The sequence below is a fragment of the Scyliorhinus torazame genome, chromosome 16 (genome assembly GCF_047496885.1).
Source record: "Scyliorhinus torazame isolate Kashiwa2021f chromosome 16, sScyTor2.1, whole genome shotgun sequence".
Taxonomy (NCBI): Eukaryota; Metazoa; Chordata; class Chondrichthyes; order Carcharhiniformes; family Scyliorhinidae; genus Scyliorhinus; species Scyliorhinus torazame.
Window position 1 is genome coordinate 154,019,080 of NC_092722.1, and position 27,401 is coordinate 154,046,480.

Below are 27,401 nucleotides of genomic sequence, written 5' to 3' on the forward strand. Positions count from 1 at the left end.
AAGAACGCTCAGTGACGCAGATGCCAACTGGCGGGCGGCGCGCGCACACCCACCCCACGGTGACGTATCCGCTGTCACGTGGGATGCCGACGTGTTCATTTAAACGGTTGCTGTGGGCGCGCGCGGCCCAGCTCCAGTCAGTCCGTTAGCCCGGTGGTGGTGCTCAAGGTGAGACGGAGAGGTTTGGAGCGCACATCAGGTTCGGCCGCGACAACACTGGCCTTTTTTTTTTTTTTCCTCCTCCTGGGCTTCCACTTTCGAGCCTCGGCGGCAATTGCAGCTCGCCTGCGTCGTGCCGGCAGTTCGGGCTCCGCGCTTTTGACGGTGTTGCTCGGATCTCCCCGTGGGCGTTGGGGATCGGTTGCTCCCCCACCCCTACCATTGGCCACGCCATTCTGCCTGAACCGGGAGAGCCAGTGCTAGATCCCGCGGTCTTAACTGGCAGTCCCTAAAGAAACAAAATCTGGCCCGCCTGCTACATGGGGAGGGAGAGCGGGGCGATTAACTGTATTCCACCTTTCTCGACTGCCAGCCGCTTTGGGGAAGCCAGGGGCACAGGGAGAGAGCGCAGACTGATTTGGAGCCTTTGGGGAATTTCAGCAGTGAGTGGATCATTTTACACTTTGTGTAAATTAGGCTGGATATGGATCACGCAGCTCATTGGGATGTTGAGGTCATAAAAGCAATTTATACTAACTAGACAGCTGTTTGACTTCTCACTTTGGAATGGAAATGAATGCTGCACCATCTGAAATGCAGCTTACACAGTGTGAGGGATCTTCTGTTGATTGGTCAGCAGGGTACTTGCCCCCACGATGCGCAACTGCTAAAGATATTTGGGAGCAGATTCCTACTAATCCTACCAGTCACATGTGCCGGAGCTCCCAGGGCATTTTCCTGCACTCTGGAGTTTCGTCGATTTTTAAATGACCTGCCGTTTTAACAACTTTTTAGTTTTGCAAATGTTTATTTTAGCTTTTAGATGGTAACCCATTAATATGAAAGATACGTTGAATGGGAAATAACTTGTAGACTGCTTGAAGGTTGACCTGCGTCGAACAGTCTTTTGTAATGTTTTCCTTTATGGCAGGACTGTTGCAGGCATCAGTATCTGCTGATCAGTCCACAGCACTCCAGTTTTGTGACGGACAGGCTTGCTGCACAACCCAATGTTTGAACACTATTGGGCTGGTCTGCCAAGGCCTATTTGTGAAAGGTTGAGCATACCAGTTCTCACCAAAAGCAATATTAGATGCAGTGTGTTAGACCATATGAAAAACGCTTGTCTTTGCAGGAGCAGGCCAGTCGATTTCAGCGGGAGCGGTGCGTTAGTGATTTCTGGGAGACCGTCACAGGGGCAGGCTAGTCAATTTCAGCGGTAAACACTTACCTGGTCCCGTTTTCGGTCCCTCTGCTGTTTTTTTTAAATTTTAGTGTTTAAGGCGGGAACAGGAAGTTCGACCCGCGGACTTCTTGGAAGACCCTCACCAATAAATTCTGGTGGAGAGGAAACCCGAGACACTACACGTGCCGCCCTCTAACCTAATAATAAAACCCATTGGTGTGAGGTAAGTACCATATTTTATTATTATTATTATTTTAAAAAAATTTAATTTAGTTGTTAGCCAGATCTTTGTAGAAAGTTAGAGGGATGGCAGGGAAGGGCGTGCAATGTTCCTCCTGCAGGATGTTTGAGGTGAGGGATGCCGTTAGTGTCCCTGCTGATTTTACCTGCAGGAAGTGCTGCCATCTCCAGCTCCTCCAAGGCCGAGTTAGGGAACTGGGGCTGGAGGTGGAAGAACTTTGGATCATTCGGGAGGCAGAGGGGGTCATAGATAGCAACTTCAGGGAATTAGTTACACCAAAGATTGGAGATAGATGGGTAACTGTAAGAGGGACTGGGAAGAAGCAGTCAGTGCAGGGATCCCCTGCGGTCGTTCCCCTGAGAAACAAGTATATCCCTGAGAAACAAGTATACCACTTTGGATACTTGTGGGGGGGGGGGGGGGGGGGGGGGGACTTACCAGGGGTAAGCCATGGGGTACGGGCCTCTGGCACGGAGTCTGTCCCTGTTGCTCAGAAGGGAAGGGGGGAGAGGAGCAGAGCATTAGTAATTGGGGACTCGATAGTCAGGGGCACAGATATGAGATTTTGTGGGAGCGTGAGAGACTCGCGTTTGGTATGTTGCCTCCCAGGTGCAAGGGTACGTGATGTCTCGGATCGTGTTTTCCGGGTCCTTAGGGGGGAGGGGGAGCAGCCCCAAATCGTGGTCCACATTGGCACTAACGACATAGGTAGGAAAGGGGACAAGGATGTCAGGCAGGCTTTCAGGGAGCTAGGATGGAAGCTCAGAACTAGAACAAACAGAGTTGTTATCTCTGGGTTGTTGCCCGTGCCACGTGATAGTGAGATGAGGAATAGGGGGAGAGAGCAATTAAACACGTGGCTACAGGGATGGTGCAGGCGGGGGGGATTCAGATTTCTGGATAACTGGGGTTCTTTCTGGGGAAGGTGGGACCTCTACAGACGGGATGGTCTACATCTGAACCTGAGGGGCACAAATATCCTGGGGGGGGAGATTTGTTAGTGCTCTTTGGGGGGGTTTAAACTCATGCAGCAGGGGCATGGGAACCTGGATTGTAGTTTTAGGGTAAGGGAGAATGAGAGTATAGAGGTCAGGAGCACAGATTTGACGTCGCAGGAGGGGGCCAGTGTTCAGGTAGGTGGTTTGAAGTGTGTCTACTTCAATGCCAGGAGTATACAAAATAAGGTAGGTGAACTGGCAGCATGGGTTGGTACCTGGGACTTCGATGTTGTGGCCATTTCGGAGACATGGATAGAGCAGGGACAGGAATGGATGTTGCAGGTTCCGGGGTTTAGGTGTTTTAGTAAGCTCAGAGAAGGAGGCAAAAGAGGGGGAGGTGTGGCGCTGCTAGTCAAGAGCAGTATTACGGTGGCGGAGAGGATGCTAGATGGGGACTTATCTTCCGAGGTAGTATGGGCTGAGGTTAGAAACATGAAAGGAGAGGTCACACTTGGGAGTCTTCTATAGGCCTCCAAGTAGTTCTAGGGATGTAGAGGAAAGGATGGCGATGATGATCCTGGATAAGAGCGAAAGTAACAGGGTGGTTGTTAATGGAGACTTTAACTTTCCAAATATTGACTGGAAAAGATCTAGTTCGAGTACATTAGATGGGTCGTTTTTTGTACAGTGTGTGCAGGAGGGCTTCCTGATATGTTGACAGGCCAACAAGAGGCGAGGCCACGTTGGATTTGGTTTTGGGTAATGAACCAGGCCAGGTGTTGGATTTGGAGGTAGGAGAGCACTTTGGGGACAGTGACCACAATTCGGTGACGTTTACATTAATGATGGAAAGGGATAAGTATACACCGCAGGGCAAGAGTTATAGCTGGGGGAAGGGCAATTATGATGCCATTAGACGTGACTTGGGGGGGATAAGGTGGAGAAGTAGGCTGCAAGTGTTGGGCACACTGGATAAGTGGAGCTTGTTCAAGGATCAGCTACTGCGTGTTCTTGATAAGTATGTACCGGTCAGGCAGGGAGGAAGGCGTCGAGCGAGGGAACCATGGTTTACCAAAGAAGTGGAATCTCTTGTTAAGAGGAAGAAGGAGGCCTATGTAAAGATGAGGTGTGAAGTTTCAGTTGGGGTGATGGATAGTTACAAGGTAGCGAGGAAGGATCTAAAGAGAGAGCTAAGACGAGCAAGGAGGGGACATGAGAAGTATTTGGCAGGTAAGATCAAGGAAAACCCAAAAGCTTTCTATAGGTATGTCAGGAATAAGCGAATGACTAGGGAAAGAGTAGGACCAGTCAAGGGCAGGGATGGGAAGTTGTGTGTGGAGTCTGAAGAGATAGGCGAGATACTAAATGAATATTTTTCGTCAGTATTCACTCAGGAAAAAGATAATGTTGTGGAGGAGAATGCTGAGACCCAGGCTAATAGAATAGATGGCATTGAGGTACGTAAGGAAGAGGTGTTGGCAATTCTGGACAGGCTGAAAATAGATAAGTCCCCGGGTCCTGATGGGATTTATCCTAGGATTCTCTGGGAGGCCAGGGAAGAGATTGCTGGACCTTTGGCTTTGATTTTTATGTCATCATTGGCTACAGGAATAGTGCCAGAGGACTGGAGGATAGCAAATGTGGTCCCTTTGTTCAAAAAGGGGAGCAGAGACAACCCCGCCAACTATAGACCGGTGAGCCTCACGTCTGTAGTGGGTAAAGTCTTGGAGGGGATTATAAGAGACAAGATTTATAATCATCTAGATAGGAATAATATGATCAGGGATAGTCAGCATGGCTTTGTGAAGGGTAGGTCATGCCTCACAAACCTTATCGAGTTCTTTGAGAAGATGACTGAACAGGTAGACGAGGGTAGAGCAGTTGATGTGGTGTATATGGATTTCGGCAAAGCGTTTGATAAGGTTCCCCACGGTAGGCTATTGCAGAAAATACGGAGGCTGGGGATTGAGGGTGATTTAGAGATGTGGATCAGAAATTGGCTAGCTGAAAGAAGACAGAGGGTGGTGGTTGATGGGAAATGTTCAGAATGGAGTTCAGTTACAAGTGGAGTACCATAAGGATCTGTTCTGGGGCTGTTGCTGTTTGTCATTTTTATCAATGACCTAGAGGAAGGCGCAGAAGGGTGGGTGAGTAAATTTGCAGACAATACTAAAGTCGGTGGTGTTGTTGATAGTGTGGAAGGATGTAGCAGGTTACAGAGGGATATAGATAAGCTGCAGAGCTGGGCTGAGAGGTGGCAAATGGAGTTTAATGTAGAGAAGTGTGAGGTGATTTACTTTGGAAGGAATAACAGGAATGCGGAATATTTGGCTAATGGTAAAGTTCTTGGAAGTGTGGATGAGCAGAGGGATCTAGGTGTCCATGTACATAGATCCCTGAAAGATGCCACCCAGGTTGATAGGGTTGTGAAGAAGGCCTATGGAGTGTTGGCCTTTCTTGGTAGAGTGATTGAGTTCCGGAGTCAGGAGGTCATGTTGCAGCTGTACAGAACTCTGGTACGGCCGCATTTGGAGTATTGCGTACAGTTCTGGTCACCGCATTATAGGAAGGACGTGGAGGCTTTGGAGCGGGTGCAGAGGAGATTTACCAGGATGTTGCCTGGTATGGAGGGAAAATCTTATGAGGAAAGGCTGATGGACTTGAGGTTGTTTTCGTTGGAGAGAAGGTTAAGAGGAGACTTAATAGAGGCATACAAAATGATCAGGGGGTTGGATAGGGTGGACAGTGAGAGCCTTCTCCCGCGGATGGAAATGGCTGGCACGAGGGGACATAACTTTAAACTGAGGGGTAATAGATATAGGTCAGAGGTAGGTTCTTTACGCAAAGAGTAGTGAGGCCGTGGAATGCCCTACCTGCTACAGTAGTGAACTCGCCAACATTGAGGGCATTTAAAAGTTTATTGGATAAACATATGGATGATAATGGCTTAGTGTAGGTTAGATGGCTTTTGTTTCGGTGCAACATCGTGGGCCGAAGGGCCTGTACTGCGCTGTATCGTTCTATGTTCTATGTCAGAGACGGCCTTTTGGCCCATCGAGTCTGCTTCACCAGTCTGAGGTTAGATTTATTGTCACATGCACTGAGGTACTGGGTGAAAAGTATTGTTCTGTGCTCAGTCCAGGCAAATTGTTCCATGCATGAGAAAAACATAGGATATACGATAATTACACAATGTAAAGACATAGACATCGGGTGAAACATGGAGTACAGTGCTACGACAGTAGCGAAGATGTGTAGAGACATCAGTTCAGCCCACAAGATGGTAATTCAGAAGTCTGGTAGCAGCAGGGAAGAACCTTTTTTTGAATCTGTTAGTACGTGTTCTCAGACTTTTGTATCTTCTGCCTGATGGAAGAGAGAATATCCTGGGCAGGAGGTGTCTTTAAATATGCTTCCTGCTTTCCCAAGGCTGCAGGAGGTGTAGACCGAGTCAATGGATGGGAGGTGGCTTCACGTGATTGACGGGCTGTGTTCACGACTCTCTGTAGTTTCTTAAGTCTTGGACTTGCCGTGTCAAGCTGTGATGCAGCCAGATAGGTTACTCTCTATGGTGTATCTGACTGATCTGATGAAATAATCTAAACTCTACTTTTCTGTTTTATCCTCAGTCCAAAGATGTGCGGGTTAGGTGGATTGGCCATGCTAAATTGTCCTTGGTGTCCAAAATTGCCCTTGGTGTTGGGTGGGGTTACTGGGTAATGGGGATAGGGTGGAGGTGTGGGCTTGGGTAGGGTGCTCTTTCTCATAGCCAGTGCAGACTCGATGGGCCGAATGGCCTCCTTCTGCACTAAATTCTATGATTATTAAAAATCAGTCTTTTGCAGCCTTGAACAGACTTAATGCCCAGCATCTACAGCCCTCTGTAATAAAGAATTCTGCTGATTCATTACCCTCTGAGAGAAGAAATTGGTCCTTGTTTCTGGTTTAAATTAGTGACCCCTTAGTCTGAGATTATTCCCTCTGGTCCTCGACTCTCCCACAAGAGGAAAATAACTCCTCAGCATTTACCTTGTCAAGTACCCAGAGTATCCTATCTGTAAAGATAAGTTCGCTGAGGACCCCGAGAGCCTAGCAAACCACTCCGTTGTAATCAACCACTACGAAACCACAAAAAAGGAATGAAACGGGATGGATCTCCCAGTGCCGAACCAGGCACCGGAAACGACAAAGGCAAGCCCAGCCCTGCCGACCCTGCAAAATCCTCCTTACTAACATCTGGAGGCTTGTGCCAAAGTTGGGAGAGATGCCTCGCAGATGAGTTCAGCAACAGCCTGGCATAGTCAAACTCGCAGAATCATACCATCCACCACTCGCCATTCCTGGGCGTGTCCAGTTTCATTGACAGGACAGACCCACCAGAGGTGGCGGCACAGTGGCATACAGTCGGGAGGGAGTTGCCCTGGGAGTCCTCAACATTGACTCTAGACCCATGAAGTGTCATGGCTTCAGGTTAAACATAGGCAAGGAAACCTGCTGATTACCACACCTTCATCAAATGATGAATCTGTACTCCATGTTGACCCACTTGGAGGAAGCACTGAGGGTTCAAGGGTGCAGAATATGCTCTGGGTGGGATTTCAATGTCCATCACCAAGAGTGGCTTGGTAGTACCACCACAGACCAAGCTGGCCTGGCTGTAAAGTACATAGCTGCTAGACTGGGACTGCAGCAGGTGGTGAGGGAACCAATAAGTGAGAAAAACATACTTGACCTCCTCCTCACCAATCTGCCTGCTGCAGATGCATTTTTCCATGACTATCGGTAGAAGTGACCACCGCATCGTCCTTGTGGAGACACCGTTTCATCTTCACATTGAGGATACAGTCCCTCGTGTTGTGTGGCACTACCACCGTGCTAAATGGGATAGAATTTGAACAGATCTAGCAACTCAGAGTGGGAATCCATGAGTCACTGTGGGCCATCAACAGCAGCAGAATTGTACTCCACCACAATCTGCAACCTTATGGCCCTGCATATTTCCCACTCTACCATTACCACCAAGCCCGGGGATCTACCCTGATTCAATGAAGCGTGCAGGAGAGCATGCCAGGAGCAACACCAGGCATACCGAAAAATCAAGTCGATCTGGTGAAGCTACAATACAGGACTGCTTGTGTGCCAAACAGCATAAGCACCAATTAATAGACCGAGCTAAGCAATTCCACAACAAACACATCAGATCTAAGCTCAGTTCTTCCACATTCAGCCATGAAATGAATGAATGGTGGTGGTCAATTAAACAACTCACTGCAGGAGGAGGCTCCACAAACATCCCCATCCTCAATAATGGAGGAGCCCAGAACATGTGTGCAAAAGACGAGGCTGAGGCATTTGCAACAATCTTCAGCCGGAAGTGCCGAGTGGATGATCCATCTTGGTCTCCTCTGGAGATCCCCAGCATCACCGACATCAGTCTTGAGCCAATAAGATTCACTCCACGCGACATCAAGAAACGGCTGAAGGCACTGGATACTGCAAAGGCTATTGGCCCTGACAATAGTATTGAAGACTTGTGCTCCAGTACATGCCGCACCCCTATACAAGCTTTTCCAGTACAACTACAACACTGGCATCTACCTGGCAATGTGGAAAATTGACCAGGTGAGTCCAAGACACAAGAAACAGGAGAAATTCAAAACCGCCAAATACAGCCCTATCAGTCTACTTTCCATCAGCAAAGTGATGGTAGGATTCATCATCAGTGCTTTCAAGCATCAGTTACTCAACAATAATCCGCTCATGGACACACAGTTTGGTTCCGCCAGGGTTAATCAGCTCCTGACCTCATTACAGCGCTGGTCCAAATGTGTACAAAAGAGCTGAATGCCAGAGGAGAATGAGTGACTGCCTTGACATCAAGGCAGCACTTGATCAAGGAGCCCTAGCTAAACTGAAGCCAATGGGAATCACTGCCAGTTGAAGTCATACCTGGCACAAAGGAAGATGGTTGTGGTGGTTGGAGGTCAATCATCTCAACTCCAGGAATTCATCCAGGTAGTGTCCTAGGCCCAACCATCTTCAGCTGCTTCATCAATGACCTCCCGTCTTGTAAGGTCAGAAATCGGTACTGCACTGTAAATTCTATGAAATCTATGAAATGTTCAGCCCCATTCGTGACTCAAATAATGAAGCAGTCCATGTCCAAATGCAGCAAGACCTGGACAATATCCAGGTTTGAGCTGACAAGTTGCAAGATATATTCGTGCCACACAAGTGGCAGTCAATGACCATCTACAACAGAGGATCTATCCACTGCCCCATGATATTCAATGGCATTACCATCGCTGAATCCCCCACTATCAGCATCCTGCAGGTGGGGGGGGGGGGGGGGGGTGGGGTGGTGGGGGTAGCATTGATCAGAAACTGAACTGGACTAGCCACAATAATATTGTGGCTACCAGGGCAGGTGAAAAATTAGGAATCCTACAGTCAGTAACTCCCCATCTGACCTCCCTGTCCCCTCCCAAAAGCCTGCCCACCATCTACAAAGCACAAGTCAGGAGTGTAATGGGATACTCTCCAGTTTTATGGATGAGTGTAGCTCCAACAAGAAGATCTACACCATCCAGGACACAGCCTGCTTGATTGCTCCCCCCCTTCCACAAATGTTCAAACCCTCGACCACTAACAGTGGCAGCTGTGTGTACCATCTGCAAGATGCACTGCAGTAACTTGCCAAGGTTCCTTAGACAACACCTTCAAATCCACAACCATTACCATCTAGAAGGACAAGAGCAGCAGACACCTGGGACCACACCACCTGGAGGCTCCCCTCCAAGTCACGCACCACCTTGACTTGGAAATATATTGCCGTCCCTTCACTGTCGCTTCGGCAAAATCCTGAAAATCCTTCCCTAACTGCACAGTGGGTGTACCTACACTTCAGGGACTGCAGTGGTTCAAGAAGACAACTCATCACCACCTTCTGAAAGGGCAGCTAGGGATGGGCAATAAATGCTGGCCTAACCAGCAACTCCATCCTGCAAATGAATAAAAACAAATAAAAAAATCCCGGCCCCGGGTCACTGTTCATGTGGAGTTTGCACATTCTCCCGTGTTTGCGTGGGTCTCACCCCCACAACCCAAAGACTTGCAGGGTAAGTGGATTGGCCACACTAAATTTCACTTAATTGGGGGAAAAAAAAGAATTGGGTACTCTAAATGTTCAGTTCACATTCTTCTAAACTCCACTGAGTGTAGGCCCAACCTAATCAACCTCTCCACATAAGAAAATCCTATCATATCCATGATCAACTGAGTTTACCTTCATTGGACAATCTCTTGTATTCCTTCGATAAGGGAATAAAAACTATTCACAGCACTCCCGCTGTGGTCTAACTAGTGCCTTGTATAGTTTCAGCAAGGCTGTATTTTTACTCCATTCCTTTTGAACTAAAGGCCAACATCTCATTTGTTTTCCCTGTTACCTGCTGAAATTGTGTTTTATGCACGAGGACTCCCATATTCCTCTGTGCTGCAGCTTTCTGCAGTCTTTCTCCAATTCAATAATATGCAGCTCCTTTATTCTTCCCACCAAAGTGCATAAGTTCAGATTTCCTCCACTATATTCCATCTGCTAAGTTTTTGCCTGCTCACTGAACTTTTCTATAATCCTCTCTCAGACACTACTAGTTCAGCCTCAGCTGCAGTATTCTGGGTGCCACACGTTAAGAAAGATGTGATGGTATCAGAGAGATCACAAGAATGTTCCGGTGCTAAGAAACTTGAGTTACGCAGATAGCTGATGTTCTTTGATATGATACTGGTGATTGCAATTAAGAGTTGGTTACTTTCATCAGAATCTTTCACCCGCTTAATATAACCTAGCTTCAGCAGCATCAATGCTATTAATTTTAGCCTCAACAGTTGCATGCATGTGATTCAGAATTTACATTTTGTTCTAGTGATTGAAGTACAAAGGCATTTCGTAGGTGCAACTTGCCTTCTTAGCTGGTGCTGGAGTGTTCAGGTTACATTGAAAATGCTTAAATTCTGCAGAACTGACAACAGAATTTGACTTAAGATGGGTGAAGATTTGTACATCAATTTGGCTACAGTATTACTTGCAATTGAATTTCAAAATTTGGTTTCAGTATAGTTTATCATTTTTGAAAACTAAATTTTAGTCGACTTTCATTGGGACTGACTACAAAATAAAATCTGCTTTATAAAAAATAAACTGTTTAAAAATAAATTAAGAGTATCCAATTATTTTTTCAAATTAAGGGGCAATTTAGCGTGGTCAATCCACTTAACCTGCATATCTTTTGGGTTGTGGGGGTGAAACCCATGCCGACACGGGGCGAATGTGCAAATTCCACACTGACAGTGACCCAGGGCTGGGATTCAAACCCAGGTCCTCAGCGCCATAGGCAGCAATGCTAACCATCATGCTGCCCCTATTTTTCAGAAACTTGATTGTGATCAGCCGTGGTAGTTTTACAACATCCATGTTGAAGTGCTTATGTAAGAAATACTTAAATGGTCTAGAAAATATGGGGAATACTCAAGTCAGGCAGCATGTGTGGCGAGATAAACCTAGTTAATATTTTGCCAGCGGTCTGACAAAATGTAATCGCCCTGAAATGTTCACTCTGTTTGAACTGCTTATTTCCAGCATTTTCTGTTCCTTTTATTTCATGTTTCCCGCATCACCAGTGTTGCTTTGACGAGTGGTATACTTCATAACAGGAGTAAATAAAATGTCATAAACTGGGAGATTGCACAGGATAGTTGTTTCTGGAGTGAGGGGCTAGACCAGAAAAATGCTTTCCTGTTAATTTTAAAAGCAAACTAAACTATAATAAAAACTAATTTGTACATTGTGCTTGCGTCAGTGGTGTTCATTCTGGATATGCAAACGTATCCTTGGTTAAATAGAGCAATGCTCCTTACATGTTGCATCATCATAACATGGCTTCCTTCCAACTATTGCCTGCTCCAAGCTTTTACTGACACTGAAATGAGCACCAAAGTAGTCGGGCATGACTTGATTATTATATTATCTTTGTATGTATGCATATAATAATTTTTCACAAGTAGGCTTCAATGAAGTTACTGTGAAAAGCCCCTAGTCGCCACATTCCGGTGCCTGTTCGGGGAGGCCGGTACGGGAATCAAACTCATGCTGTTGGTCTTGTTCTGCATTACAAGCCAGCTGTTTAGCCCACTGCTAAACCAGCCCATATATGCAACAACGTGTAAATTCAAATAATTTGTTCAGCCTTACTGTAAAGACGTCTGAACTTAACTAGCAGAACAATTTCAGGAGAATTCATTGAAACATTCAAGTTGAGGGGTGAGAAAGATGCTGTTTGGGGTGCAGTACAATTTGTTGGGCACTGGATATCAGATGTAGTTGCATTAGTGCTGCATAAAGGATGGTTAAGATTTGCCTTCTCTGGGATGTTAGGGAGGTATTGTTGAATTGAGCTTATCTTGTGGGGACTGACTTCCCCATACTTATTAAAGTCTAAATCCTTCCTTGATCAGCTGTAATACCGATCCAAGTTTTATCGTACAGTGATTAAATATTCAGATGTAACCGAGAAAAGTTAAGTTGGCTTGTGTTAACATTGAAGTAGGGAATTGGAAAGTGATTCTTTTTTCCGATTGGAAAGTTCCTCTGCATGTACTTCACTTTTAGTTTCAACTATTTCAATGTTTAGCATTGTAGTTGAATCAGTGAAATTAAATATCAGATGAGACTTCCTGCTACACAAATTACATAAAATTTAATACACAAATAATTAACCCTCCCTTTATTTGTACAGCAACGCTTGGAACTCTTGAGGAAAAATGCTGTCCAGGTTCTCACGTTACATAAATTCCAACACTTCAGTCTTAAAGCGAAGACTCAAGACTGTGGCTCACTCTGCCGCCACTGAAACATCAATAAAAACTGAGAAATCACTCACTTCAGAAGAGGTTTTTGCACGTGAAGCAAAATATGGTGCACATAATTATAGTCCACTACCTGTAGCATTGGCTAAAGGGAAAGGTAGGCACTTCTGAATATTTGTTCTTAAACTTAATAGCGGATTCTGCAATCAAAATGCCCACGCCAGATCCTCTACAGCATTTCTTGTGCTTTTGTACAAAATGCAATTGATATTATTTGAATTCTAAGTTGTTGAATTTGTGCAAGAGTGCAGACTGTTTTGATTGAAGATTTGGTGACTGCACACCCTGCTTTTGGATATCTGGACTAATCACTATATCTCTGGATGGGTGAAGTAACTCATCTCTTCAGAAATACTCAAAAATCCCTCCTGAATTAACATATGGTTACATATTTTTACTTCCTCTGCTCTGTTCAAAAGTCTGCACTGCATGAAAACATTCCTCAAAATTAGTCTGAAATTTCCTTTGACTACTTGTGGACTTGTTACCCCCTCCTCTGGCAGTTTTAATTTAAAGCAATTAACTTGACGTTTCTATATTGGTAACTATGTGTATATCTCTGTAAGATCAATTTAATTTCTTATTTTGAAAAGCTCAAGTTCCACCAGACTTTTTCCTTGCTTCACAAGAGCTGTGAAACCAGAACTCTACCTTGGTTTTTCTCTATTCCCCATGTGCTTCAGAGACCTAAACTTGAAAGTGCATCAATGTGATCCAGCCAGAGCACTAAGGTTTAATCATGACTTCTCTGACTGCACCAAACTGCTTGGGCTAAGTGTCGCTCAATATTTAATTGGCTTCGCTTGGACACAAGTGCAGAATCCACTAATGCTTTTAGGTCTATTAATTTCATTCCTGACTACTTTAACACAATTAGTGGAAGAAGTCACCCATTTTCCTTCCTATTTGCAACACTTGTCAAAATGTGTGCCAATTTTCTGGTCACTTCTGTTTTTCATCTCTTGTAATTATTAAGATGTCTCCAGTAATTATTAGGATGTCTCCAACCCCTGATGTCACCTGCAAATTGAACTAGTTTGCATTGATGTGAAACCACTTGAGGGATTCATCTTTTCAGAGAACCAGTACAGAAGGAGATCATCTGGCACCTTACACCTGTGCTGGGGAATTTTTGATGGTTTAAAAAGTGGATTTCCAATATTTGACCGAAATACATATTTAACAAAATTCATAGCTTTTATAATCAACTTTTCAGGAGTTTATGTATGGGATATGGAAGGCAGACGGTATTTTGACTTCCTGAGTGCTTACAGTGCTGTGAATCAAGGCCATTGTCATCCAAAGATTGTTGAAGCACTTAAGACTCAAGCTGATAAATTGACTCTCACTTCACGGGCTTTCTACAATAATGTACTGGGAGAGTATGAAGAATATATCACTAAGCTGTTCAACTACAAGAAGGTGTTGCCGATGAATACAGGTTAGTAAACAACAATTTAATATACAATGTTTGCAGCTGTATTAGAAAGAAAAACGTGTTGTTTTTTTTGGTCTTTATTTCTTGACATGATGAAATACCATGCGATTTCACTGCTATATAGGTTTATTTTGTCTAATGTCTGAAGCACGTGACAGAATGCAAGTAGGGGCTGTGTATGGGTGATTGCAAGCACAAGCTTGTCCTGTTCACCAGCTCATTATGTATAAAATTTAATACTGGGCACTAAGTTCTGCATGCTATGATGCAACTTTTGGTTGTCAGCTTCACACGTTATAGCTTTTACTCTCATGCCCTTTGCTAAATGTGGCAATTATGTTTTTCAAAATCAAATGATAGCTTTAAAGTCATTTATTTGTTCTGCTTATAGTTCAGTGGTATTAGTTCAGTGGTATTATTTAAATGCTTTGCAGCATGTTGGCATACTCCTGTTCCAATTAAAATACTAGCTGTTTTTTAAAATTAGCTCCCCAAAGAGCTTGCTCTTCTGGAGTTAGAAAATTCATACTGTTTCAATTATATTGCTACCTGATCAGTGTGGTGCTTATTTAATAATCTTCTGCAGTTAAGTACCAAGTGCATCCAAATCTGGTGATACATGATTCTAGTCAGCTGTCTAACTAGGCTGGCAAGTCATGGCACTGTGAAGGGAACAAGTGCAGGAAGGGTAGCACAGTGCCTGTGGCTGTTCCTCCCTGGCAGGCTGGGGCCCTGGCAATTTACTATTTGGGCAGCACTTGCTGTATAATCCTGAGTGCGTTCATAGCTACACCAAATAATTTAAGTCTCACCAGTCAAATGTATAACGTGGCTCATTTATGCTTGCTGGACATGAAATACATGCACATACAGGGTCCTATTCTCTACAAACAAAACCATTGTATTCAAGCCGTATGCATTACCCAGGTGCTTGGGGAGCCTATTGTTCCCGACTGAGGCATTGCCATGGAGAAAGCAATCAGAATCAACTTGCCAACCAATCGGCACCCTTTTCTCTTGTAGTATAAATTATTGTGATCGTTTGAAATTTGGCACTCTTCCGTCAATCCTGATGGAATGCAAGGTGCAAAGCTTTGGCAAATGTCTCTCTTTTCCAGTGGTTTCAATAGGCTGTAACTTCTGAGCTCCACTGTCAGATTGGTGGGTAGCCCAAAGATGCACTGGGGAACCTCTCTGAGAACTTCATGGGTAAAGTTTAGCAGGGCAATTGCCCTGTCCTGAGGACCATTTCAAAATGTGACCTTAAGTTACAAAGTTTGGGTAGATCTGAATAGTTACCCAGAAAGTTTGAAAAATTTAAACCCCTTCTAGCTTCTGAGGAACTATTATACAGATATAATCTCTTCCACCCCTGCCCCCCCCCATCCCACTTTTTGAGATTTCCCCCTACCTAGGGGACTGTTCCCTCCACTCTCCCAGGCCTGATCTCTGTCCCATCCCCCAAATCCTACTCCCTTACCTTAAATGTTGACTGTTTCCCTGACCTGTCAAGGACCTTTACATTTTGATGGGACCTTTTACTTACCTGGTTTATGGCAGTGAGTGCTGTGAAAAAAAGGGGGCGTATCCTCCTTCACTTTGACAGATTGGACTTCAATGATGGGCCCTGAAGACACTCTTGTGCCGGCAAGATCAAGCCTGGCCTCAGTCGGAAGGCCAGACAAGGTGGGATGGGAGGAAAATCCAATGCTGATTGCCACTTTGAGGAAATTACAGCCCAATGGTTCCTTTGTTATTTTTACAGTTTGATCGGTCATACTCATTTAAAGCAGTTTGCAGTCTAGCTAAGTGATGCTGTTCCGTTGCCCAACATTCTGTTCTGGTGAACAAGTGGTAAGTTATGTATTCCTTTCTAGGGAGTATATACTATTTGCCAGTCATTTTAAGCAGTAGCTAAAATATTGGAACCTAAAAGCTTTTTAAATTTTAAAATCATCATGTGACTCTGGATTCCATTGGTAATTTTGAAGAGGTTCTTGGCATTGATTTTTTTTTTTTGTTCATGATTTTGAGTCCTGAGTGCTCGTTTTCTGAAGAAAAGGAAAATAGCATTCCAGCAGAATGGAATGGAGATCATGAACTAATCCCTGTCATGTGGTGTGGAGTGAAATTGAAAGGCGAGTAGAGCATGACATGAAATTTGGCAATATGGACTTCTGGTAATTGTTTATCATATTTGCTTTCTGATTTTAATGTTTGGATTTAGGAGTGGAAGCAGGAGAAAGTGCTTGCAAGCTGGCTCGCAAATGGGCATATGAAGTTAAAGGAATTCCAAAATATAAAGCAAAAATCCTTTTTGCGGGTAAGATTGTTTTGAAAAGTGCGACATCAGTTCCATGTAATATTCAATTATTGCAGTTGTAATTCACGTTAAATTATCCTGGTTATTTACTACATTCTAATGGCTTAATGTTTTGGGGTTACCTGTAAATTTAATAGTTTACTTAGTGATTTCTGGGGGATAGGACAGCCCATTAAATTATTGATATTGCTCTGAACATTACCAATTAAAATCTAATATATAATGGTGCAAAGATCGTGTTTTTTCATTTGGTTATTATTGAACTGTTCTAGTTCTGGTACAGGAAAAAAGAAACATTTTGAAAGATTTTTTTCTCAAAGAAAAATGCAGTTTCAAGTATGTTGCATACATTTTAATCTCATGAAGGAAATATTTCTGTAAATGGATTTACAGCATGCCATGTCCCAAGCGGGAATGTTTGAAGTGGCTGAAAGTTCAAGTGCAGCATTAACTTTACCTTATTAACACTCTTTGCTTCAGCTGGTAATTTTTGGGGTCGAACTATGTCTGCTGTCTCCAGTTCAACAGATCCCAGTAGTTATGAAGGATTTGGACCATTTATGCCTGGGTTTGAAATTATTCCATACAACGATCTGCCGGCATTAGAGGTATAAAAAAATACAATTGGTTTTAATATTTTGTTGCAGTTTATTTTATGCTTTAATTTTGTGTTGACATTGCTGTTAGATAATTGCCGTTCTCTTTCTTTAGCGTGCAGTCCAGGACCCTAATATTGCAGCATTTATGGTGGAACCAATTCAAGGAGAAGCTGGAGTAGTTGTTCCTGACAAAGGTTACCTCCAAGGAGTCAGAGAATTGTGTACAGCACATAATGTGAGTTTTAGGAATGCAGGTGTGACAAACGTTACTAGTTTATTGAATATGGACAGGAAATCTCCAATTGTTATGTTTTGCATCATTGAATAGGTGCTCTTCGTGGCAGATGAAGTGCAGACTGGACTGGCTAGGACTGGACGACGATTGGCATGTGATCACGATGATGTCATACCAGATGTTGTTATGCTTGGAAAAGCCCTCTCAGGCGGCATATATCCTGTGAGTGATGATTTTCAGATATAATCTGAAGTATTTCCAACATAGCAAGGGTATGATGATGATGCCATGGCAAACAGTGAAATTGTGTTCAAGAAATAGGAAAGCGTGCTAAGTTGCTAGATTGCTGCAAAATTCAACTCTGCAAAATATTCTTCAGGAATTGAAGCTTCAACCTTGGGACCGACATGTGTGACTCGACCACAATCCTATGGTTGACTGTTAATCTATTCAGTTTCCACAAACCGGTCTACCACTTTATTCAGCAAAATAGGGATGATCAGAAAATGTGACATATCTGAGATCACTTAAATCCAAAAGGGACAAAAAAAAACATTGAATCTAAATGAAATGTCTTGTATTTTAATTAAATATATAAATAAATGGCACGCTTAGAAATTAGTGAGAGGCACATGTGGATCAATGCAGATGTAACAAATACAGTTAAAGATTGAAAACTAAATGAGATAATAACTCAAATTTTATATTTGGAACAAATACGCAATTACTTAGTCATTGTTCAGGCGCAGTGTGTTGTATGAGGGACTGGCCATAAATGGTCAAGGAATTAGCAATAAGAAGCTTTGATGCAAATAAATAGACCTTTTATTGGCAATTATGCAATCATAATGTTTTACATACAATAATGAAACCAAACGTCTCTTCCCCACTCTGTTGACTTATGAACAGTGCAGTTGGTCACAAATGGCATCAAAGTCCGGTGTCAATTTTTTTCTGACCTAAGTATTTCCAGCATTTCAGATTTCCAGTATGCAGTAAGTATTTCGGTTTTGTCCTACCACTAAAAGTGATCTATAGCATGGTGTTGCATGAGCCACCAAAGGAAAAAAACAGTAAAGAGAAGGAAAATGGGGAGACCACAGACATCTCGAAAGCAGTCACCATGTCTTTTGGGGAGTACTGTGGTCTGTGTCCTCCCTGCAGTCCTTGTTACCAATACTGGGATTAAGTAACCTCATGGCTCAAATTAGAGATGCTACCAAGTGAATCTGTAATCGGTTTCAATCTGGTAGGGAACAAAAAAAACCTAACCTAAAACCCTATACGTGGCTTTCTGTTACATTCTTCATTGTTCTAAAAGATCTGCATCTCTGACAGGAATAAAAGATGCCTTTAATTTTCGGAAGTGCAGGTGCCCATGTTAAACTGAGATTGCTTGTGGAGACCATCTGTCAAGCAGGTCATGGTACTTGCTGCATTTAACAGCGTTTATCCTTCAATATTTCAATCCCTTCATCGGCAGAACTGGGTAGATCAGATTTTTGCTTAGTCTACAAATTCGTTGACCTCTGGTTCTTCTGCCATTGTCTTAAATCTGTGTCCTTTGGTTACTGACCCGTTTATCACCAGAAACTGTTTTTTCTTATTTACCAAATCAATACCATTCATATTTTGAACACATTAAATCCTTAGTTCCTCCTGTTGAAGGAGAACAGCTGTCAGTGACACCGACATCAGCAAGAATCCGTATCTTCTGTGAGGGGATGGGAAAATGGGTGTTATCTGTAAAACCTCAGACATTTTGATCGATTACTCAATCGTTTTACCCAGGTGCCTTTATATGTGAGATGAACGAAGGACAAATAAGGTTTATGATTCAACCAAATTTAGTGTTAAACACAGTAGAGCAGTTATCCCCCTTAAAGTATCCCAATCTCTCCTACCACGGCACCGGGCCTTCGCTAGGTAGACTCCTGGGTGGTCGATTTTATATTCTTATTCGTGCCTTTGCAGAAATTCCTCTGGCCTTCAGCCAATAAGACCTCTGGGTGGGGGTCGTAACACCCAATGGAGTTGCCGATCGCAATACTGCAGGGCTACAGGAATCCATCTCCAAGTATATTGTCCACACATAGCCGTACTCCATATTTGGTAACGGCTGGAAAACTGGGTGCCAGAAAGACACCCAGTGCAATCTGTGCAATCCCCAACAATCTATCCATTTAAATGGGGCCGATTATCTCCTGATATCTTGTTGACAGGGCATGCCCAGACTTGTCCCAAGTGTCTCTCTTCAGCGGCTGTTCGAATTCCCATGCCTGGAGCTGACTGTGGTTTAATTCTTAGAACTGTCCAATTTTATCTCAGGCCTAAAATTCAGGCCACTGTCCATTTTATCATAGTCCCTCCTCTTGATCCAGTGACGGGCCAGTATCAGAATCTTATGTAAACAATCCTACTCCCTAACCCAACATACATTTTGCGCAACCATGAATAAAGTATAAAATTTAAACTGCTCATGTATAAAATACAATGGTTGAAAATACAAAAGTAATAAATACACCAAGCAACAATAGACAAAAGAAAACGTTCAGGTTTCTCTCCACTCAGGAAACTATACCTTCACTTGCCCCGTAGGCTACTGGGTTTAAAAAAAAAACAGGTAGATATACATAGAAGAGAGAACGTAGTGATGAATGCTCGCAAGGAACTCTGGGGGAGTACGGCGATAAATACAACACCGGGATAACACTTATGTCCAAGCAATTTCAACAAATTCAAATACAATCAATCAGCCACAGCACACAAGACCCTCGTCATAGTGCAACAAACGGGGAAAATCAAAAGAAATATTAGTGAGATCAGAGTCACTATCTGATGGGAGGATTTCTGGGATTGAGGCTCCAACATCCAAATATATCCATGAGTTTGCCACCGGCCATACCTGACTGGAATAGGCATTATTTATTAGTTTATTCAACCATCCTCACACTTCAGCTCGTCCGATGGAAAAAGAAACTGATGCGGCGCCTGGATGCAAAAACCTTTTTTTGTCCAAGTCATGAATAAGGATTGTGAACAATTTGGCCCCAGCATGGATCCCTGTGGCACTCGACTAGTTACAAGTTGCCATTCTGAAAATGCTCCTCTTATTCCACTCGGTGCGATTCTCTGGCCTTGCTGCACTCTTGCTCAAGTGAAACAAGGGCGGTGAATAGCAGGAGTGGCCGAAAACGAGAACTGCACCTGGTGGCAAACAGTTTGCAATGCAACCGTCCCGCTCCCCTGGGCAGAAATCAGGATCTCGCTGTAGCGTATCACTACTTAAGCCCTACATAAACAGGAGCCACCCCATATCCAACTGCCTCCTGTCATTCATCGGCCTCCCAGCAAGTGATCACGCTGGTGCCGATTAGTACTCCAGTTTAAAAACGTGAACCTGGAGGAAGGGCTTCTGAGGGGAGCTGAGGTGAGTAGCCATCTTTGCTCTCAGGCAAAGAACCCGGGGCGCTGGGCTTGCCGACCCTCGGCTGGGTGGGGGGGTGGTGGGGGGGGGGCACCCTTGGGATGGGGGTAGGGAGGCACTGGGGGCAACCATTCATGGTGAACTCCTGGATCATGTACCTGTTCCGGGGGCAACACTCTGCCACACTGACCACCCATAACCTCCACCGACTGATGAGGCCTCTGGCTGCGTAGCTGAAGGCTATTGCTAATAGGGAATTGGCAATCGTGGTTAAGTGAGCACCTCACACAACCCAAGTGCATCCCCGTGGGTGGGCAAGCCATGTAACATGTGGAAGTCATTGCCTAGCATCCCAAAACACCTTGATGAATGAACACTGCTTGAACACTGCGGATGGGCCACTGCTCCGGGGACATGTCCACGACCGGACAGTGGGTGAATGCCATGGGGAGGAGGAGATGCCTGTTGAGATAGGCCAAGTGTTCGGAGGTCAGGCCGCATTGCGGAAGAAAGTGACAGAGGCAACATATTGCTTGTGGTCAAGGGCTTATTGTGCTTTACAATTCCCCGCTCTCCCGGTTGTGCCCCCATTGCCCCCCCCCCCCCAATCCCTGTCACCCCTTACCTTCCTCCCTCCCCCCGTGCCCTCGGTTATCCTTCAGGTGCTTTGCTCTCCTAGCTCTACCGCTACGACTAGGCTTGGAAGAGGATGTTGTTAAGCTGCTATATTTGAAGGATCTTACAAAGGCACTACTGATCCTCCTGTAGGTTGTCCAAGTCTCAAAACCATAGAATAGTGGAAGGATCATGTTTCCCATAAGAGCTAGGAGCAAGAATAGGCCATCTGGCTGCTCGAGCCTGCACTGACATTCAAGAAGTTCATGGCTGATCTTTTTGTTGCTCCATTTACCTGCCTGCTCACCCTAACCCTTAATTGCTTTGCTGTTCAAAAATCTATCTATCTTTGCCTTAAAAACATTCAATGAGGTAGCCTCAACTGCTTCAGTGGGTAGGGAATTCCACAAATTCCCAACCCTTTGAGTAAAGAAGTTGCTCCTCAACTCAGTCCTAAATCTGCTCCTCTTCATTTTGAGGCAATGCCCCCCCCTTGTTCTAGTTTCACCCGCCAGTGGAAGCATCTCCCTGCTTCTATCTTAATTATTCCCTTCATAATTTCATGATTCTGTAAGAACCCCCCCCCCCCATTCTTCTAAATTCCAATGAGTACAGTCCCCATCAACTCAGTCTCTCCTCATAAGCCAATCCTTTCAACTCTGGAATCAACCAACTGAATCTTCTCTGCACCCCCTCCAGTGCCAGTGCATCTTCATGTAAGGAGACCAAAACTGTACACCGTTCTCCAGTTCACCAGTGCCTTATACAGCTGCAACATAACCTCCTTGTTTTTAAACTCTTGTCCCTCTAGCAATGAAGGATACAATTCCATTTGCCTTCCTAATTACCTGCAAACCAACTTTTTGTGATTCATGCACAAGGACACCCAGGTCCCTCTGCACAGCAGCATGCTGCAATTTTTTACCATTTAAATAATAGTTAATTTTACTGTTATTCCTACCAAAATGGATGACCTCACATTTACCAACATTGTACTCCATCTGCCAGACCCATGCCCACTCAAACAATCACACTTTACCACTCATCTTAGTGCCATCTGTGAATTTTGACACATTATACTTGATCCCCAACTCTAAATCATCTGTGTCAATTGTAAACAATTGCAGTCCCAAAACTAGTAAACCATGACCGTCAATGTGGGTTTGAGATCCTGGTCTCAGATTCTCTTTTCCTCAGTTGGCTGAAGGCTGTGCTAGCACACTGCGTAGATGTTGACTTTTGATGTCTGTCTGCCTTTTGTTGAGAGGAAGCTCCAAAGATAAAGAAACGGTTCTCACTATCCAGGATCTCATTGTTGAACCCTCTCTTCCATCTTCCTCACTGCATTCCTCACCTCGAGAACTACCCACAAGCATAGATAATTTACCGGTTAGACATGAAATTGTTCAACCTATACTCTTCAATCCAGAATCATTCTAGCTTTAGTATGTGGGGGATACTTCATTATTGACTCCTTTTCATTAAACATGAGAAATTGACATTTCACTAAACAACTGGAAATTGAAGCTGCTTTTGCAATCCGATCCCAAAGCACAATTTACCCCCCCCCCCAAAAAAAAACCTTCACTAAACTACCCGGTATAATCTGTTCCTTAAGAAACTAGATTACCAACAAAGGGCTGGTTATTTCCGTAACCTAGAGGAGGCATATAATTAGACTTCAGTCAGCACCAGCTCCCAATTTTATGTTGTTTTTAAACCAACAGTGCAACCTATATTCTAATTAAAGTTTCTGGTGGAAAGCCATTGTACATTCAGGTATGTGCAAGACCCTACACATGAAAGTATCAAGATGACTGTATTCTGTTTTTATTAGAGTTCAAATAAGGATTGCAATCGAAGGTTATTTTGGCCTATTTTTTGCTTGTGCTGAATAGTTTATCTGTGACCATTGATCTTCAACAGGAGGCAGCTAAAAGAAGTGCCTAATTCAGTACAGTGCAAAAGGGGATCATTCAACCCATCCTGTCTTAACTGTCTGAATGAACAATTAACCTAGTTGAGCTGATTTTAATCGCTCTTATAATGGCACTTGATTCTAAAGAAAATATTGCTGAAATTGTATGTTTTTCATAAGGAATGAAGTTAATTTTTCTCTTTCGCAGGTGTCGGCAGTGCTGTGCAATGATGAAATTATGTTAACAATTAAGCCAGGTCAGCATGGGTCCACATATGGTGGCAATCCTTTGGCATGTCGTGTTGCTATTGCTGCACTTGAGGTATGTCTGTGATGCAGACAGGTGGCAATTCGCTGCAGATGAGTTTTTATGCCCAATTAGCTTGATCTTTCACATCTAATAAATTCTCTCTTAGTGGAAATACTTGAATAATCGATTACCAGATTGTCATGGATGAGCAGCTGCTATTTATAAAGTATGCTGATCTAAATCTGTTCCTAGCAAGTAGGACAGGGCACTGAGCAGTTAACAGATGAAAACTTGTGCGGGGGGTGCAGTGGATGTGAGAGTGGATTTAAATTGACTGACTAGATATGGGTTTAAGTTTGGGAAGGAAAGATGGAATAAGAAGGCAAAGTGCAAAAGAGCAGTTATGTAGTGCTAAACATTAATCTTTGAAGTAGTGGATAAATAGTAATGTACAACTGGAGGAATGTAGGATGAAATGTGTAACCTGGTTATAAGTGTTTGCTGCATGGACCTTGAGGACGCAAGGAAGGTTTGGATTAATATGTGAAAGCTGAAGGAAGGTAAACTGAAAGCCATTAAACAAATTGACCCTTGGAGTAATAAAGGCAGCTTCCTTCAGAGAAGAATCACTGGGCAAAGTTCTGAAAAGGGATTTTGAAATTTGGCAGCTGGTCAGATATGGGATTAAAAATACTCGAGTGGGGATTGGGTTAACCTAATGCATAGGTTATACACTATCTGATTCAGCTTGTGCTGAAAGGTTGATGAAGCTGCAGCTAGAGCTATGTAGTAGCTTTTGGACTTAAAAGAATGACTTTTATTTGGATTGAAGGAAATTTAAACTCATCCAGGACTTGCCAGGCACTCTGATAGTGTAGCCACAGCCTTGGAGTGGTCATAATAGAATGGTAGAATTGGATATCATTGGCACATACAAAAGCTTTCAAAATAGCTTTCAAATACCATCTAGAGGGATAGTATATAAGTGATAAAAGGGAACTAAGATAGAACCCCTGGGAAATCTTGCTGAGGTAACTGCATTGGACATGTTATTCTTTTCACAGTAACTTCATTGCAGGGTTAATGTGAGCCTACTTGTGATACTGTTAAAGGTTATTATAACATGTTGGAATTGAACATGTTGAAGATGAGCTACACACACGATATTGAAGGAGAATGTAGTGGCTAGTTATCATTGGGCTCACAGTGTAGGCACATACGATGGCAATAATTTTGACCAGTATGGTTAGAGTATTGTGGGAGATCAGAAATGGGGTGAAGGCAGTACCGGCAAAGCTAAGGGCTTCAAAGTTGGATGACATCATAAAGAAAAAAGGCAGATTAGAAATAATGCAATAATTTGACATTCTAAAGATTTATTTTTGAAGTTTTGCTTTGAAAAATACTTCATGCTGATATGTTAATGTGAAGGGAGCTATTGAGGAAAATAGTTCAGCTTGAAGGTTTCAAATCTGAGCTACAGAAAATTTAAAAATGAAGAAGCTTGAAGTAGTGGCATGTCTGGTGGAATGTTTTCACCCAAAGGATGATGGAATTCTTGACTGTTATCAGGAAAGTCACTGAAACAGACCTTGTACATGTTTCCAAGCAGCAATAAGAATGAGGTTCTGATCGAGGAAGGTAGATGGTGTTTGCGGAAAGGAGAATGCATGTTCAAGCCTAGTTGGCTTTATTTGTTCCTAATGACTGGCTAAATCTTTTTTTTTCTGCAATATCCCTTAAACTGAAATATACAGGTTCTTGAAGAAGAAAATTTGGCAGAAAATGCAGAGGAAATGGGAATGCTCCTCCGAAGCGAACTAATGAAATTACCATCAGATATTGTGACTTGTGTAAGAGGAAAAGGATTATTGAATGCCATTGTTATTAGAGAAACAAAAGGTACAAAAGCCTTTCAATTTTTCATCAACTATTGCTGTGTTGCATTCTACGTAATGTAGCAATTCCAGTCCAGCAGCACAGGCGATCTCTTGAGAGTCTATTTAAATAAGTTTAATTGGGGGCCTAATAAAATGCAGCTAGTGATGATGGTGCCTAGAACAGATGTCAAATTTAATCTGTCAATGTGAAAGAATCACTGAGCTAGCAATGGAGTATCACAAGGAAGACAAACATACCCTAACCTTTGTTTTTGCAATTCTCTGTACAAAACACCATTGCTTAAACTAAGTAATCTCATAAGTCTGTGATCCAATTTATTGAAAACACGTAGCGACCGGGGTGGCACAGTGGTTAGCACTGCTGCCTCACAGCTCCAGGGTCCCGGATTCAATTCTGGCCTCAGGTGACTGACTGTCTGTGTGGAGTTTGCACTTTCTCCCCGTGTCTGCGTGGGTTTCCTCGGGGTGCTCTGGTTTCCTCCCACAGTCCAAAGATGTGCAGGTTAAATGGATTAGCCATGCTAAAATTACCCTTAGTGACCAAAAAGATTAGGTTGGGTTACGGAGAGGGTGGAGGCGTCTGCTTAGGTGGGTTGCTCTTTCCAGGGGACGGTGCAGACTCGATGGGCCGAATGGCCTCCTGCACTGTAAAATTCTATTTATGAAGGTGCAATGTTGTATTTCTGACATCGCAGGGTAGCACAGCAGTTAGTACTGTTGTTTGATAGTGCCAGGGTCCCGGGTTCGATTCCCACTTGGGTCAATGTCTGTGAGGAGTCTGCACGTTCTCCCCGTGTCTGTGTGAGTTCCTCCGGTGCTCTGGTTTCCTCCTACAAGTCCCGAAAGACGTGCTTGTTCAGTGAATTGGACATTCAGAATTCTCCCTCTGTGTACCCGAACAAGTGCTGGAGTGTGACGAAGGGGGCTTTTTACAATAACTTCATAAGCTGAACATCTCTTAACTTAATTTGCTTTCTGCTCAAAGTACAAATGAGATTTCTTGCCTCATTTTTTTTCCTCCCATGTTTTATCGAAGTTAATGGCTGAGCCTGAGCTACTGGCTGACCTCCGCTACCATACTCATCATGCAAAGTTAGACAAATAACCCTGTTTTTCTCGGCTGGTTACTGTGGGGTTATATTTGAACTTAAGCCGGTCAGAATGAATATATATGAGGTCATTGAAGAGCAATTAAGAGCATCACCTGCCTGTCTAGCACAATGCAAGATGATTTTGGTGCGCTAGTACTGCTGTACTCGTGCAAAGGTGATGTTGAATGGTCTTGCAGCTGAAAGGTAGTTTACCTGGTGAAAAATGGTCACAAAATATAAACAATTACAAAGATTTGTTTTGAACAATCTCAGAACTGTTCTTTTCAATAGCTTTATTCAACCTTTATTCCCTGTTTCAGCCTTTGATGCAACAGAAATTTGTATTCGCCTACGTGATAATGGCCTGCTAGCTAAACCAACCCACGGACACATCATTAGACTGGCACCACCCCTGATAATTAAAGAAGATGAATTAAGAGAATGTGTGGACATAATTCAGAAGACTATTTTATCTCTTTGAAGTAGATTAAAGCTGTTAATACGAAGTGTTTTCAATAAGTACTCAAGATCATGTATTCTTGATTTCTTTGCAGCTATATAGTATTTGTTGCACACTATACTTCGGATTTTGTTTCAAACAACTGATGCCTACTAAGCATTTCTCAAATCTTCATCTTTAATTAAGAAACTACATTTAACTTCAGTTATAAACCAAAGACCTGAAGTAGTCCTTGCTTGACTGTTAAACCAGTGACAATTTGTACTATGCTACAAATCTGATTGAAATGTAGAATAAAATCCAAGATGAAATCAAAGTTTGCTAAAGGTTTCCAAATTAACTTGAAAGATTATATATATCCATCACTGGAAAATTGTTTTCTTGAAAATAATTAACTTCTTGAACTGTTGAACCTGAGGAAGGAGCAGCTCTCCGAAAGCTATTGACATCGAAACAAACCTGTTGGACTTTAACCTGGTGTTGTAAGACTTCTTACTGTGTTGAATTTTTGACATGGCATTTCTTATATGTACACAGATATATGAAGTCTTTGATCCAGTTTTAATTTTTGTGGGTTGTAAGAATCATAGCTAGTCTCGTCAAAGCATTGCTCATGCTCATACACTTTGTAAAACTCTTGTAGGAGAATTCTGTTACATTTTTTCCATTGAAATATATTAAATGAATGTGTTCCTA

The 27,401-nt window shown here is 43.2% G+C and overlaps 1 protein-coding gene across 3 annotated transcripts; it reads left to right on the forward strand.

Moving 5' to 3' along the window:
- oat (ornithine aminotransferase) lies at positions 1–27,401 on the forward strand. 3 transcript variants are annotated; one of them, XM_072479266.1, is made up of 10 exons: positions 1–168; positions 12,319–12,545; positions 13,665–13,889; positions 16,114–16,209; positions 16,690–16,817; positions 16,921–17,043; positions 17,137–17,265; positions 23,212–23,325; positions 25,011–25,155; positions 26,566–27,401. In XM_072479266.1, exons 2-10 carry the CDS (start codon positions 12,344–12,346, stop codon positions 26,724–26,726), a joined length of 1,323 nt encoding a protein of 440 aa, XP_072335367.1. In that variant the 5' UTR covers positions 1–168; positions 12,319–12,343; the 3' UTR covers positions 26,727–27,401. The 3 variants fall into 3 exon arrangements, with proteins under 3 accessions (XP_072335367.1, XP_072335368.1, XP_072335369.1); XM_072479267.1 differs by lacking the exon at positions 1–168 and adding an exon at positions 179–199; XM_072479268.1 differs by lacking the exon at positions 1–168 and adding an exon at positions 1,459–1,568.